The 16289-nt window shown below is 44.3% G+C and overlaps 1 protein-coding gene across 2 annotated transcripts in view; it reads right to left on the reverse strand.

Moving 5' to 3' along the window:
* pcxb (pyruvate carboxylase b) overlaps positions 1 to 16289 on the reverse strand; it is a 310653-nt gene that overhangs the window by 281217 nt on the left and 13147 nt on the right. Inside the window, exons 1-6 of one of the 2 annotated variants that reach the window (XM_030431367.1) lie at positions 14026 to 14082; positions 12813 to 12949; positions 9338 to 9431; positions 8644 to 8734; positions 3018 to 3183; positions 1781 to 1926 (exon numbers count right to left, since the gene is read on the reverse strand). In XM_030431367.1, coding sequence (XP_030287227.1) covers positions 1781 to 1926; positions 3018 to 3183; positions 8644 to 8734; positions 9338 to 9431; positions 12813 to 12948 — 633 coding nt within the window. In that variant the 5' untranslated portion in view covers position 12949; positions 14026 to 14082. Of the gene's footprint in view, positions 1 to 1780; positions 1927 to 3017; positions 3184 to 8643; positions 8735 to 9337; positions 9432 to 12812; positions 12950 to 14025; positions 14083 to 16289 lie in introns of those variants that run through there. The other variant, XM_030431366.1, reaches the window with a different exon arrangement.

The following is a 16289-nucleotide window of genomic DNA, read 5'->3' on the forward strand; positions in this document are numbered from 1 at the left end:
CTCCCAAAACACCACTTACAGTGAGTGAGCAGCTGTTGGCTGAAAAGCCTCATGAATATATTTGGTGTCTGTGGATTTATTCAGCTGTCTGTAAGCACTATGTTTATATATTAAACACGCAGCATATTCAACATGGATGAAACTAGAGCGTCACCACACTCATACATAATAAACAACATTTCCCTAATGTGCTAAGTTAGCCGTTTACCTTCTGTCTGTTTTTAGTTTGCTGGATTTTGGACAGCGTGTTTATTGTTGCATTATTATTCTGGAGTACAGATAAAAGGAAATTAGGTGTGTTTATCTTTTAGGGTGCTTTGTGTTAAAGTGAAGAGAGGCAACTCTCTGGAACTGAAAGGTCGAGCAGGCTTTGACAATCTGTCATCACATTATTAGTCCTTTATGAGAGGTTTAGTAGAATCCAGATTTATTACAACCAGGATTAATATACAGTGGCCAACAAAAGCAAACATGCTGCAACTTAAGAAAACATTAAAATGGTGCCTTTTGTACGAACTGACCACCTGTTGGATTCATTAACCAATAGGGTGCTGCATAGCACCAGAGTAGCCGCTGCTAGCTAGTTAGCTCAGTCAGACATGCAGTTAGCAGTCTGGACTGGCTGTTCGGAGCACCGGGGGGGGGGTTGTGTTTACACTGCTAGCACAGGAACTCTGGACCGGGATGGGTCAGGGCTAGCTGGTTAGCCTGGTTACCCTCATCCTTACATATAACAGCAGCCAGACAACATGTATTCTGTCAACAGAATTAAGTTCTGGTTCTTGGAGTCAATGGAAAACACTCCCACTAAAGGCCTGGAGCACTAACACTGAGAAAACTGGAAACAGTATTTTCTGCTGCATTTGTTTGTGATTTATATTGTTTCTGTATTTGCACTTTTCTCCTAATTTAAATGTTTTGGGTCACTGCAGCATGTTTGCATGTGTTGTCAAAGTGATGGAGCTGTTTTCTTCTTCATGTGTTTTCATAAGTTGCAGCATGTATGCGCTTGTAGGTCAAATTACAAAAACCTACACAAACTAAAGTAGAACAATAAACAGGGGAAAGACATATGGGCACCCAAAGTCAGATAGAATAAGTCAAAATTTCATTAGCACCATTTCAACAGCGAAACAAAACTGTTTACTAGACTAATAATACATAACATGAGCCAAAAAGTCCTGTTTTTGTCTACACTTCCCTCCATCAGAGTGCTGAGCGGTCGTCCCTGTGACAGCCCGTCACTGCTGTCTGGGTGATGGAACCCTTCAGGTGGTTGAGAGGAGGAAGATGATGATGGTTGTGACAGATTGGTAGATGTAAATCCACCAAAGGATGCACAACACATGGCTACTTTCATCAAGTTATTGAAGAATAGAGTGTTCCTGCCAACAGTTTTCCGTACGTGCATGTACAGCCATGTATTTTGTGTGCTGCGTGGCACACACGTGATAACATTACACAGGTGAGGTGAGTGTTTGAAAAGCGGGCTCTGGACATCTGTAATATTGAAAGGCTATTATTATTTTCAAGCCTTCAACAAACAGAAATCACTCGGGGTGACAGAGGCAATTTCAGAGCATACACACAGAGTGAACGGTGGCCACAAAGATAAATGACCAGGTTGTAATTTCACCTTCGCTTCAACACAAACAGAAATTAATGAATATGAACGCTTGAATGTGTCACTAGGTAGTCGAGTTGCTTTTGTTTTCTCCATGTTGTCGGAACAAACTGGTAAATTACATCTTGCACAGCAGTGTAGAGCACACGGGCTCACCTCGTACTCTCTGACCACCCTCATGCCGCGACCACCTCCTCCGTACGCCGCTTTGAAGATGATGGGGAAGCCGTACGTCTCGGCGAACGCCTGCGCCTCATGCAGGCTGGCGATGGGGGCGTCTGTTCCTGGGACCACAGGTACACCTGAAACAGAGGGATGGTAGATGAGTAAATGGATACACAAATGAGAAACGTTTCACTTTCAAAGATTCCAAATGCTTTATTTCATAGAAGAACAAAAACACTTAGGACGGCCAGGCTCCATTAACTTCACACTGCATTTGAGCCTCACAAGGTCGAGTTTTGTTTTACAGCAGAGAGGAGCTGCTTTACGGCCCCAAAACAGGAGCAGGATGCCGTTAAATCCATATAAATAGAGCTGAATTTTTCACAGTTTCTTGCAGCGGCAGATGGAACAAGTTAAAGGCTGGAAAATATACGTTCGAGTGTTCATCCCCCACAGTAAAGATGAAATGAACGCTCGGAGAGAAACAGACTGACGCTAGCAGAGCAATGCCAGGGTGAAAGGTGGAGGGAGTGAGTCATCATCACGACAGCCAGCAGAAACAGAAACAGGGTTTGTGGCAAATTTGGTTTTTAAAAATAAAAAACACTGTTATCAATAATTCTTCAGGCTTCAGACAGAAATACTTCATATGACTTTGCGTGGTGCACAGCTGACGGTTACAGTGATACACTCTTTTCACAGCAGACATTTTGACTTCACATAGCCGGAAAAGCACCGGTGGAGGTTCTAACATTAATGTCGGCTGCTGTTCCGTCAGGTGAGCTCGTTCCCCGGCTCTGGTACTGTGCGTGCTCACTCACCGACCCCGAGGTGCAGCCGCCATTTTCTTTATTATTCTTATTGACTGATTGTTTTGTTTGTTTAGGCTAAAAACAAACTCTTTGTTGTCATGACTGAATCAACAAACTGACCGTAAACGACGACACAGTTTCATACGGTTTTACTTTGTTTATATGTGGCGGACCCTGCCACCTTTCCAGCTTCAGTGTTCTGGGACCATATTGTCCTCTGAGAACAGCTCGTTTATTCAGCTTGAGAACAGATAAATATGTCTGAGTTTGTGTTATGACATCATTAATATTGCAAACATTCAAATTTCTTCATCACATAAAAGCATCAAACAAGCATTTTGATGAATCTGATGTGTACATTTTGAAACACATGATGAAGAAAACTGTATGTAAGATGTATGTGAATGCTTCTGTACCTGCAGAGATGGCCAGGGAGCGAGCCTCCACCTTGTCTCCCATCTTGCGCACCGTCTCCGGGGACGGCCCGATGAACATGACCCCTGCGTCCGCACAGGCCTGGGCGAAGTCGGAGCGCTCGGAGAGGAAACCGTAGCCCGGGTGGATCGCATCCACACCGTTTTCCTAAGAAAACATTCAGGAAGAGCAGGTTAGCTGCATTCATTAGACCTCTGTGCACCTGGTGGCTGCAGCGTTACTGCTTTTTAAACGCATCTTTGTATTTCACATCTAATTTTCGGTTTATGCTGTAATTTTTGCCAGTGAAGCCGAGAGAAAGGAAACGCAGCCCGGCTGAGCAACAGGAGTTCTGTTAAACAGTGAGCCACTGCTGGGCTCCAGTTAACACTTGGCTGACTATCAGTGAGGGAGACGGAGAGTCATCGCGCACTCCAACCTGCGTACGATGCTGCGGGTTAATGACAGACTTTACTCTCACTCTGTCTTAGTTACAATCGCCTTAATCATCATCTACTCAATGGACATCAGTGGGAGACTGAGCGAGCAGACAGGCACGCATAATTTCAGGGTCGGGGGAAAGTATTGAGAGCACACACACACCAAACACACCAAACACACACATATACACACACACACACCAAACACACACACACACACACACACACACACACAGGGTAACAGACAGACACAAGTAGCTGCCGAGCTTGACAGATAGAGCCATCTCTGGATCAGTATGTGCCATCTGCTCTTGGATATGAGACGGACTATAATTATGGGCTGTCCCGTTGTTAAGGGAGCCGTTACTAGGCCAGGGGAGGCATGGAGCCACACACACACACACACACACACACACACACACACACGAATGCCCAGAGACAAGGACGGTGGATGATGAGTCACACAAACACACACACAGGTTCGCACACATTCATAAAGCGAGATCACACGCTCGTACTTTCACAGTGGCGGGTCGACACACACATTCTTACATGCAACGCAGCTTTAAAAGACACACAGAAGGAGCTGGGACGGAGACGGATGGTTATTTTGGTCACACAGTAACAGAGTGATACGCAGTGTGAAGAGGAGGTAAACATACAACACACAGACACACACACACACACTACGTTGCTGGCATGGGGTGGCTGGACTCCCAGATAGGCAGACGGATTTTGAGAAATGAGTTGGATAGCGACGCCCCCCCCCCCGACTTGGCCGGCTGACCGCATGCCCACGCAGAAAATTATAAACCATGCGAGATTGATCAGAAAATGATAATGAACAACTGTCAGCGCGTCCTGGAGGGATAGAAGGGGGGAGGGGTCTGATCTCAGGTGAAGGAGAGGGAGACAGGTGGAGAACGAGGTAGGAGGAAGCAAGGAATGTGGAAGGAAACATGGGAGGAAAAAAGGTGGCAGGTGTTTAAGGGAAACAAGGCGGACACGGTGTTTCTTTTCCATCCAACAGAGCTGAATACAGGGTGAACAGAGAGGGATAAAGGGGATTTGTCAGGCACTTGTCAGCCTAATTGTATGCCACTGAATTGAATGCAATGAGAGGAACAAGACTTTCCAACTTCAGGAAGATAGCAGCGTATTTCTGCAAGATCAAATGTAGGTCGACTTGCCACAGAATGTTTTTTCAACTGCGTAAAACCGTCGACTAAGAGAAAGAAACACGACAGACAAGGTGTAGTGACCGTCACTGTTTCACCTGTCTGCACAGCAAACATGAGTGAGGAGGGACGAGGTGATTAGTTGGCTTTAAAGTTGTCTGTAGGCTTGTTTTTTCACCAGGCTAGCCATTTCTCACTAATTGCAGTCTTTGTGCTAAGTTAATTGGCTAACACACGGACAGGATGTTCATAATCTTCTCATTTGTCGCCCAAACACAAAGAAAATATGAAACACATTGAGAAAAATGTCCTTTAATGCTATTTAAGTCTATTACAAAGTAACCGCCTTCAAAGAAAAGAGAACCAGGATGAATTATTCCAATAGTTCAACTTCTCAACATGCAAACTGTACTGCAGGGTTCACACACCGTCTCAAACATCAAACTCAAGGGCATTTCAACAACTTTCTAGGCCCAATTTCCTGAAATCTAACATAGCAAAGTCTGAGATAAAGATCAACATGGAAGCCCACAGGGTTTGTAAACGTATCATGTAACCTCGAAAAATATAAACAAACAATAGGATTATCATTTTTTTGTATCTTTTCTACATTTTATTAAGCAGTTTTTGTTTAAATGTGGTTGCAGAACAAGTAGGTGAAGATGAAAATGTTAAATTGGATTCTTGCATAAATAAAGTCCCCTACAGGCTTCCATAGGTCAAGATTAAAAACAATGAACTCAACATTGTTACAGGATGAAGAGTTCATTAAATACATCAGGAAACAGATAGATGACTTCTCTGGAATGAATGCTAAACAAACTTCAGCATTTAAAGTCAAAATCTAAAACGGTGTGTGAGGAGAAACAACAATTTGAAGATAAAGTTAAAATTCTCCAAAAAAAGGTTTATAAAAAGGAAAATAATCCACAACTGGAAAATGACTCGATGATTCTGAGAGCTGAATATGATAAATTGAACTCCTTCAGGACGACATCTACTCGTTTGCGATTAAAGCAATCATTTTGTGATCAAGGTGATAAATCAGGTGAATTATTGGCACGGCAGATAAAACAATTAGAGACTAAAACATCAAGTACATCCATTATATCCAATGACCAAGCAACAGTGAACCCCATTAAAATGATGCTTTTAGAGAGTTGGACAAAAAAAAAAAATGTTTAATTTAGAAAATCTGAATAATTCTTTGGATGGATTTCTCGTACTGAATCTCTCAAATGAGCATAAAGAAGTTATAGATCTGGAGATCAGAAGACATTTGATGTGCCACTGAAGTATAAAATCCTAAAAAAAATAGCTATTAACAAAACTTCTTCAAAACACAAAACTGATGGAGACCAACATGGTTTTATAATGTTTGGACAGCCAATCAAAACATGTGGTGATATAAAGTGAAGAATACCAAATCATCTATATTTCTGCTTACTGCAGATTAAAGACAGCATCCAATTGCTGAGGTTAATCAATTTAATCTTGTACAATAATTTAAATGTGTGGGAGTTCAGATCAGGCCAAGACTAGAAGAGGTGGTTAATGAGATCTATGAGCCTTCATTGATAGACGATGAGTCAACTGATCGATGATGTCATAACTACTGCTTAATAATTACACTGCACATCTCCTGGATCCATTTTCAAAACTGAAGACAGTATTTATGGGTTTTATATGCAACGATAGAACGGTAAGACTTCATTTGTCTTCACTACATTTACTGTTGGATCGGGTCCAAACATGGTGTGGTCCAACCGGGCGGAGCAGCCGAGATCTATTACGTTCTACTTTTCATAAAAAGGATCCTCCTCACTGGGCTGAAATGCAACCTCATGATTTATACTTACCTCTTCGCTACAGAAACAAACTAAAAGCCCGATTGTAAAAGAAACGTGATAAAGATACGGTACGTAGTAAAAAATATGTAAAACTATCAGAGTCATGATCACAAAATAGCCCAATAAGGGGAAACCAGTGCTAAACTCTGGGCCTCAAAGGGAACTTTGTTTGACAGAATCTGATAACGTGGGATCTTTGAAGGAGCTGAGATCTAAATGTAACAGTTCTTCAAGCACCTCCATGTTAGAACTTTGTTACAGTGAATCAGAATATTAAGCTAACCAGACCTTTAGACTCAACTTCAGAAGAAATTATGGTAAAAGAAAGTTGGAGGAAGTTGATTATATCAAGTTTTATAATAGACTGTTATCTCACTCATCTGAAGAGTCACAGAACAAGTTGAATACCTGGAAAGAAAACTTGCAAATTGAAATTTCAGATGGAGTCTTAATCCATATCCATATACACTAAATGTAGACTACAGGAACATTGAGTCACTGTTCTTGGCAATGCAGAAGCACTGGAACACTTTGGGAGGAGATAAAAGCTATAATACAGAAGATCACTTCAAAACAAATCATATACTAGACTCTAAACTTTTTTCTGTTGGGCTTCTATCCAGAGAAACATCATTTTAGCAAAAAGGAACAAACATTTATAGATCTCAGCTCGCTTTCTGCCAAAGAAATGTACCGCACTGCTACGGAAATCCATTCACAGACCGAGCAGCACTCCGTGGACACGACAGATGGTATCGGGCATCCCATTACAAAGGACAGCGGATATAATGAAACATCTATTTGAAAGTTTGTTTTCTTCTTGTGTATGCATGTTTATACATAAAGTATATAAATGTGTGTATATGGGTGTAATGTGTCTATACAGCAGTCCCTGTGCACTGTGACTGATACAGAATGTGACACTTTATCATCACATGCCTAAAATTAAATTAAAAAACACATTGTTGGATCCGGACGGGCCGAGGCTAGCTGGGTAGCATGCTAGCATGCTAAATCAAGTAGATATCTACGTAGACACCAGAATGTGCTGTTTATTCTGTTGACAATCATAATAATCTTTTAATGTTTTCTACCAGAATTCTTACATATAGCCCCTCTAACATCCATTTTCAAAAGATTTGAGGGCCTAGATTTTGGAAAAAACACCTTCCAGGGTCAAGATATTCACAGCTTCTACCGTCAGAGTTAACAAGTGAACGGGCCGAAATGAACATTATATTGTTTAAATATATTATATTTAGATAGACCCTAACAGACTGTTTCTGTGTCTCAGTTCAGGGTCTGCATCCTCTGAAGGACTCGGCCTTTGTGGTGTTTGAAGGCGAGTCCTTCAGAGAGACCTTGTTAACCTCGTCAGCCGTTGTTAAATGTGACGGTCTAGCCTTTGGAGCATTTCCTGGTTGCGTCACCAGATGTTTTACCCTTACGTCACCATTTCTGCCGCCCAGGCCGTGAAAGTGACGATTTATGCCACGTGATGTCGCCATTTTCTCTCCTTCTTTCTTCTTTTTCGGGCGTGCAAAGAATCTTGGGATATGTGAGGCCACGAAGGATCGTAGCGGTGCATCCTCCAGAAACAGGGAGAAGGAGGAGCATCTGGAGGAGCTTCAGACTGGGACAGACTTCATGTGGTGTTGTGACGTTAATTGGCTTTCAGAAGGATGCAGACCCCGAACTGAGACACAGCAACTATAATGCAACATTCATCCGGACGGTAGCTCCATCTTAAATGACACACGAGCACGTGTCCTGGGCCAGAAGTGCAAGATGGAGCTGATATTTATCCAGACACAGCTTCTGTATATATAAATGAGTCCTGTGTGCGTGTTGTTCAGAGAGCAGCCGAGCTCGAGCTTTTCATTGCATGCAGACACACTGGTGGCATTTCAATGCATATAATTATGAAGACCTTGAAAAGTTCAAACCCATTTTGGGATTCTGACAGATGAGGTTTATACAGTACAACATAAAGTTCCGGGAAAATTGATTTTTAGTTGCTTGTATGAGTTCAGTTCCAAAAGGAGCGGATTTTATTCCTTCTGTAATGCATTTGACTCTTTTTTTAGACTTTCCATGTCACTGAAAGTCCTCACCCTTTAATACCATCCTTTATCACATCTCCTGCTAAATCCTCTTTACCTTGGCTACTTTGATGATGTCAGGAATGTCTAGGTATGCTGCAACAGGTGGCAGGCCTTTTCCTATCAGGTAAGCCTCGTCTGCCTTCTGCCTGTGAAGACAAAGGATTTTATATCAGTGCGATAGGATGGAATGGAAGAGAAGGGAGGGTGGCAGCAACGCATATGAAACACAGAGATGTGCACTGGCTCTGACGGCCATTACAGCTTCATGACAGTGTTCCCAAGCTCAGTGAAGAATAGGCAACAGTAATTAAGACAACTAAAGCTTCTTTAAATACTCAGAATAGACGTGCAATCAGGACAAATACGGTGGTGAGCACAATCATATAACAAGATTCAGTTGTCTGTGAAGGACAATTTAGAAAAACAGACATTAAAGTGAGGCGAATTAGGATGTTTGTGCATGTGAACTAAGCAGTGTGATTACCTGAATGTCTGTTATGTCAATACCATTACACTTATGTCCCCACTTAATACCATTCTCCCAACAAAGAACCGGCCCAAAGCACTGCGGAGGACAGAAATGCTACCAGGCTTACGTTAATTGCTGTTGGTGCTGATAAACTGTTAGCATTTCATGGTCAATACCCAGCAGAGGCAGCCCAGCAGTTTACCAAGATGTCTGTCTGTTACACTGCCTTTATTTAAACCTGAGTGGGTCCATTCGGGTCTAATGTAGCGGAGATCGGTACCTGTGCATCTGTCCAGTGTCCTGCTCGGAGTAGACGGCCACGGTGCGAATGCCCAGCTCGGTGCAGGCTCTGAACACACGGATGGCGATCTCACCTGGAGGGACAGAAGACGACACGCTAAAGGAGTGAAGTGTGAACACATTTATTTGTTCTGCTCTGCCACGTTTTACAGCTTCCTTCCTAAACGCTGCTCTTCATCTCCTTCATGTTCATTCTATTACATCTGTATGTTTTCTGAGGTGTTTCATAAGAACACATTTTAGCAAACATCGTGTAGCTTTTGCACTTTTTTTTTGACAAGTGTTCTTGCTGTTAGAATAATATAAACTTAAAAAAAATATTGAACTGTGAAAACAAGACAAATCCATCTAGTGCACTTCATCACACTGTGCAGAGATTTCCAAAGACACGGCAACAAGTCTGCAGTGTTTTGCTCAAGTCTGAGAACACAGAGTGTAAAATCTCAGCTTCAGACAACCAAAACACTGCCTGCCTTTAATCTTCCTGTCACTAGAGCCAAATACTTGTTTTTCAAGCTACACGCATTTTGGGGGAGAGAAAAAAAACTGAAAAACCAGCAAGATGTGTTGTTCTTGCTTGAAGGCGAGGACAGCGTTCAAACATTTGAGAAGCATTACAAAGCAAATAGAGAGAAAAGCAGGCAAGAGAGAAACTGAAGCCCGGGGAAGGACACCAGGAGAAACGTTATAAAAGGATGACAAAATTAGAGGACAAGACGGTGAAGTCAAGAGAGATGAAAAGTGCTGGATTTACTGTGAGAAATGCAGAGAATGAAAAGCCAGATAATACAGAAAGTTTAGAAAAGAAGAATGCAAAAAGAGAAAAGGACAAAGAGGAACTGAGGCCAAGAAAGAAACACAGTTTGGCAAGTTTAACAAAATGACAAATAAGTGGAAAGGAGACAAGAAAAGCAGTGGAGGGGGAAGAAGAGAGGGAAATGAAGTCAGGAATGAAAAGAGGAGAGTGAAAGGGCAAAAAGGAAGAGAGCAAGTGGATCAGAGGAGAATCACATCTGACAAGTGCTGAAGAAGATGGAGAGGAGAGGAGAAAGGAGAGAGGAGAGAGAGGAGAGGAGAGGAGAGAGAGAGAAGAGAAGGAGAGGAAGGAGAGAGGAGTAGTAGATGAGGAGAGGGAAGAGAGAGAGTAAGAAGGAAGAGGAGATAGGATGCGAGAGGAGATATAAGCGGATTCTATTATAGGTAGATGACTTCATTTCTATGATTCAGAGCTCTGCTATAGTATCGCTTCTCTCTTCGTCTCTCTGACTCTTAGTAGCGTTCGCGCTGATCTCTGCCTCCGTCGCTGCGCTCCCTCGCTTCGCTATCCATTCTCTTCCTCTCTTCTTCCTTCTCCATCTCTTCCTCTCGTGCCTCGTCGGCCTTGCTCTTCCTGCCGCTCTCTCTTCCTCTGCTTTATCTCTCTCTCTTCCCTGCTCTTCTCGCTTCTCTTCTCTCTCCGTCTTCCTCCGTCCTCTTCTTCCTTCCGTCCTCTTCCCTTCTCTCTTCCTCGCTCGCTATCTCTGCGCTTCCTCTTCCGCTTCCGCGGCTCTCTTCGCTCTCGGCCCTCGCTCGCCTCGCTTGCTCTTCTCTGCGTCTCTCCGTCGGTTCCGCTTCTCGCTGCTCAGTTCTCTCGTCTTCGCTCTCTCTCTTCCTCTGCTCCTGTCTCTCTTTCTTTCTTCTCTCTTCTTCGTCTCTCTCCTCTTCCCTCTCTTCCTGCTCGCTTTCCTCTCTCTCTCCTGCCGCGTCCGCTGCCCGGCCGCGGTCCGCTTCTGCGCTCCTCTTCCCTCGCTTTCTCTCCTTCTCGCTTGGGTCGCTTGCCGCTTCGCTCTTGCTCCTTCCGCTGCTCTGCGCTCGGCTCTCGTCGCGCCGCCCGGGGAGTCTTTCTTCCGCTATAGTCGCCGCAAAGAGGAGATGCTTGTGAGTGGAATCGGAGGAATATATACGATGTCAGCACACACACACACACACACACACACACACACACACACACACACACACACACACACACACACAGTCCGGTGCACTGCAGTGTGATGAATGTGATCTAATGTGGTGTTGATATCGTGTCTCACCCATGCGAAGGAGAGAGATTGACGGAAAGCTCTACAGTGTGTGTGTGTGTGTGTGTGTGTGTGTGTGAGAACATGTGTCACAGACCACAATCTATCTGATCAAACTGATGGATTAAAGCGGTTAAATAGAGCCTTTACAGGAGGGTAGACATGTACGTCTGCATGCATTATGCTCAGTGCAGTGTTATCTCTTTGCCACCAGGTGTGTATACAATCAGAATCATACTGAAAAAGTGCAAATCAATCAACCAAATCATGAAAACGCTGAACTAACTCAAGTATCTAAAAAAAACATGTCCGCTGGAATGTATTTAATGGGAAATCCATTAGAACAAAAAAAGCAAACATGCATTTATTTATCGCTCAAATCGTGCACGAGTCGCTCTAATTGCACAGCGAGGGCCTCTGTGGACAGCATCAGCATTAACAGCACAGGGTCCGGTGATTACGAGGATTACCAGGGCGCGCCTGTGATGTTATGCTGCGTGTAACGACTGCGCTGGCCATCGCTTAGTGTTCCTGGACTTCTCTGTAATCATATTTCCATTCACATCTCAATCACAGTAATAAAAGGCTCCACTTATGGTGATTTCTAGCAGCACAGAGAAAGGAAAACAATAACGTTTGACTCTCTGGTGGTCAAATTGACTTATATATTTAATATATTATACATATTTATTTTTTTTAAAAAGCATAAAACATTTAATTTGGGCGCCAGAGGCTGTACAAATGTGTCAACATCAGCGCTGAGTAACCTGATCACAAGGGGACAGCTTGCGTCTTGAAATTTCTTCTAACTCAATAACTCACAAAATTGAGCGATTTTTAAAGGGAGCCTGGTGACATTCAAAGAAGTTGCTGCTTGTATTGGTTAGTCTTTACTGCATTTGTAATATTTGACAGGTTTAATGCCAATAAAATGTCTTCTGTCATCAATGAAGTGTAAACAGTTGTGTTTACACAGCTGCTGAATGTTGGTGAGCTGCACTTTGACATGGCAGCAGAGGCTGGGACAGCCGTGTGGTTTCTACAAGGTGAGAAACAGCTTACAGGTAATTAACACGCTGCGAGTACACTGAGGACGATGGTCGTAGTTCCACCTCTGTTTCCAACATGTTAACAAGCTCAGAGCTTCTTACACAGCCACCTACATACAACGTGTGCTTAAATATTAGCATGTGACAGGGGACACTAAATGTCGGCCATTAGATATTAAGAGAGTCTGTTCTTCTGCCTGGGGAGGATCAGAGATGTCACAACTTTTTTCTTGCATTATAAATGAATCAGCATTAAAGTGTACTTAATCTAATGGGCCCATCTGAAGTGCTCGGTGAATTAATACAGTTAAGACTTGGATGGATGGATGGACGGATGGGGGCTCACCTCTATTGGCCACCATGACTTTCTTGATTGGTCGATACTCGCTCTGGCGGGAAGTGTGGGCGAGGCGAGAGAGGGCGCAGGCCCGCTTCACGGCCAGCAGGCCGAGGCCGCCTCGGATCACAGCGTAGCTCAACATCCTGAGAGGAGGAGAGGACATGTTTAATGTTCATACACTTACAACTTAACAAGAAAGGAAGGGAGGGAGACACAAAACCTACAGCTCATACTTTCTTGCAATAACAATTTGCCAAGTTCAGTGTCTCCTGTGAAAAAAGACGCTTAAAGGAAAATCATAAAAGGATGGTGGTGCTTTGAAAATGATTAAACAAGGGGTGGGAGCCATTTTAAGAGAGATTAAATCTCCTAAAGCGGCGGGCCCTGTTAGGATGTTAGTATTCTCTTAGAACTTTGTGAAATGGTGTTGTAACGATATTTACACAGAATCTTAGATTTTTACAATCCTGAAGAAGAAAAGCTTTCTTATGTATGAATCATGAATGACTCACTTTAGATGAGAGAAGACGTTATTTTATGTTGCATCTCTTAAACATGATAAAGTCAATATAATACTATATAAATTGTATATAATCCATATTTATATGAACAGAACTCAGTTGGTGCTCGATTGTTTGCCGTTACAGGGGATATTATGACTGACTTCTATTTTGAAAATACCACAAATGTTGTGTTAGAATTAAAAACACATTAATATTGCATGAGGACTTCTCAATCAGTTAATTATGTCTATTATATTAAGTGCAGGGGCGGACCACATGCTGGGAGGCAGAAACACAAGAGCACAGAATACTGTAGCTGGAATGACAGCTGACTGAAAAACTTCTTCCAACAAAGAAGAATTGGATTTCCATAAAAGGAAACTGCAGGACAGCCAGCCAATCAGCTGCAGGTGTGTCTAATTAAAGACTTTCTGGTGGGTTTGTGGTCAAATTAAAATAATAAAATGAAGACATAAATCTCCTTCTTCCCACCACAGAAGCTTTAGATCACACAAACAAAGACTGAACCAAACAAACTGCTGCTGTTCACCACAATCGTGGATTTCATTGTAGAAAAGACACAAACTTGCTGATATTTATCCTTCAAAGAAACACTGGCACCGGGGTTTCATAGCTGCTTTTACAATCAATGATCCCCTAAAGACACAATTACCAAACTGAAGCGCACTCTCCCAAACATACACAGACAAACTTACCTACAAGCACATGTAAATGGCACAGGTACACAGGTGCACAGGTACACAGGTACACAGGTGCACAGGTACACAGGTACACAGGTGCACAGGTACACAGGTGCACAGGTACACAGGTACACAGGTGCACAGGTACACAGGTACACAGGTACACAGGTACACAGGTGCACAGGTACACAGGTACACAGGTGCACAGGTACACAGGTGCACAGGTACACAGGTACACAGGTGCACAGGTACACAGGTACACAGGTACACAGGTACACAGGTGCACAGGTACACAGGTGCACAGGTACACAGGTACACTAACACATGCTTTGACTGCCTCTCCACAGAGATGCTAAGTGTCTCATTGATAATGGGGAGCTGCAGCTTGACTGTGGGAGCTGTCTGATGGTGAGCCTGCAGTGTGACTGCAGTGGTGGGAGTTTCTTCTTCTGCTCTGCTGCACAGTTACAGTCCAGCGACAGTCCTTTGCTGCCACCCTGTGGCCAAACAACAGCGATGCAGTCAAGAGACTCAGCTGATGAGCTGCAACTGGTTGGAAAGCCAAGGATTTGAATATTATGAAACTAAATCAAACCAAAAAAGAACGTTTGGTTATATTTAGCATTATGTTTGGTTCATTATCAATACATGTGCTATATTCTAAACTATAACGGAAATTGGACCATAATCCAACAACGTTAGACTCAACTTTTCATGGTAACTGTGACAGAGACAGAAACAAACCCTCAATATCTTCGAGCCAAGCGAACTCTCAACACTTCCTGTTCACTACCTGTGGTTGCAGGGTGACGCTGGGGGTGATTACCACATGTGTCCTGTACAGGATTAAAGATGACAGCATGCAGTGCGGTCACTATACATTACCAATGCATCACATGATGGCTGACATGATTATAGTTCAGGTCTAGATTACCAACTACACCGGACGCAGGAACAGTGAGTTTGTTCACTGCCTGTCCCATCATGCATAGAGAGAACAGCAGAGAAACAATGTGGACAAGTGTTCCCATTTTATATCATTAGTGATCTTATCTCTAATAACAGCTGATCAAATTAAACAAAAATGTAGTTACATAAACACTGAATGTCTCCCCCTCGTTGGAATGTGGACAGACTGCAGGGACTGTCTGCTGAAGCAAACAGGACAAAGGTGCGTTTTTACTTAATGGAGGAATCTTTTACTGTTTCTAACTGGTGTTCTTCATATAGTTGTGTGTTAAGAATTAACTGTAAAGAAGAGAAACCAAAGATCAATGATTTAAGGCTCTTTGACTGAACAATGAATCCCGTGAGGCCGTCTGAAGAAACTCAGTGGAAGCTGAAACAGTATCCTGTACCTACACAAAGCACCAGCGTCACACCGGGAAACAGATACAGCATCCAGAGGCCCGAGTGGGACAGGAGGAGCAGAGAGGAGCAGGGAGGAGCAGAGAGGAGCAGGGAGGAGCACAGAGGAGCAGGGAGGAGCAGAGAGGAGCAGAGAGGAGCAGGGGGGAGCACAGAGGAGCAGAGAGGAGCAGAGAGGAGCAGAGGGGAGCAGAGAGGAGCAGAGAGGAGCAGAGGAGCAGAGGGGAGCAGAGAGGAGCACAGAGGAGCACAGAGGAGCAGAGGGGAGCAGGGAGGAGCAGAGGGGAGCAGGGAGGAGCAGAGGGGAGCAGGGAGGAGCAGAGAGGAGCAGAGGGGAGCACAGAGGAGCAGAGGGGAGCAGCAGAGGAGCAGCAGAGGAGCAGCAGAGGAGCTGAGGGGAGCAGAGAGGAGCACAGAGGAGCACAGAGGAGCAGAGGGGAGCAGAGGGGAGCAGAGAGGAGCACAGGAGGAGCAGAGGGGAGCAGCAGAGAGGAGCAGAGGGGAGCACAGGGGAGCAGGGGGGAGCAGAGAGGAGCTGAGGGGAGCAGAGAGGAGCAGGGGGGAGCACAGAGGAGCACAGAGGAGCACAGAGGAGCAGAGGGGAGCAGAGGGGAGCACAGAGGAGCACAGGAGGAGCAGAGGGGAGCAGAGGGGAGCACAGAGGAGCACAGGAGGAGCAGAGAGGAGCAGAGAGGAGCTGAGGGGAGCAGAGAGGAGCAGCAGAGAGGAGCAGAGAGGAGCACAGAGGAGCAGAGGGGAGCAGGGAGGAGCAGAGAGGAGCAGAGGGGAGCACAGAGGAGCAGAGGGGAGCAGGGAGGAGCAGAGGGGAGCAGCAGAGGAGCAGCAGAGGAGCAGCAGAGGAGCTGAGGGGAGCAGAGAGGAGCACAGAGGAGCACAGAGGAGCAGAGGGG

The sequence above is a fragment of the Sparus aurata genome, chromosome 10 (genome assembly GCF_900880675.1).
Source record: "Sparus aurata chromosome 10, fSpaAur1.1, whole genome shotgun sequence".
Lineage (NCBI taxonomy): Eukaryota > Metazoa > Chordata > Actinopteri > Spariformes > Sparidae > Sparus > Sparus aurata.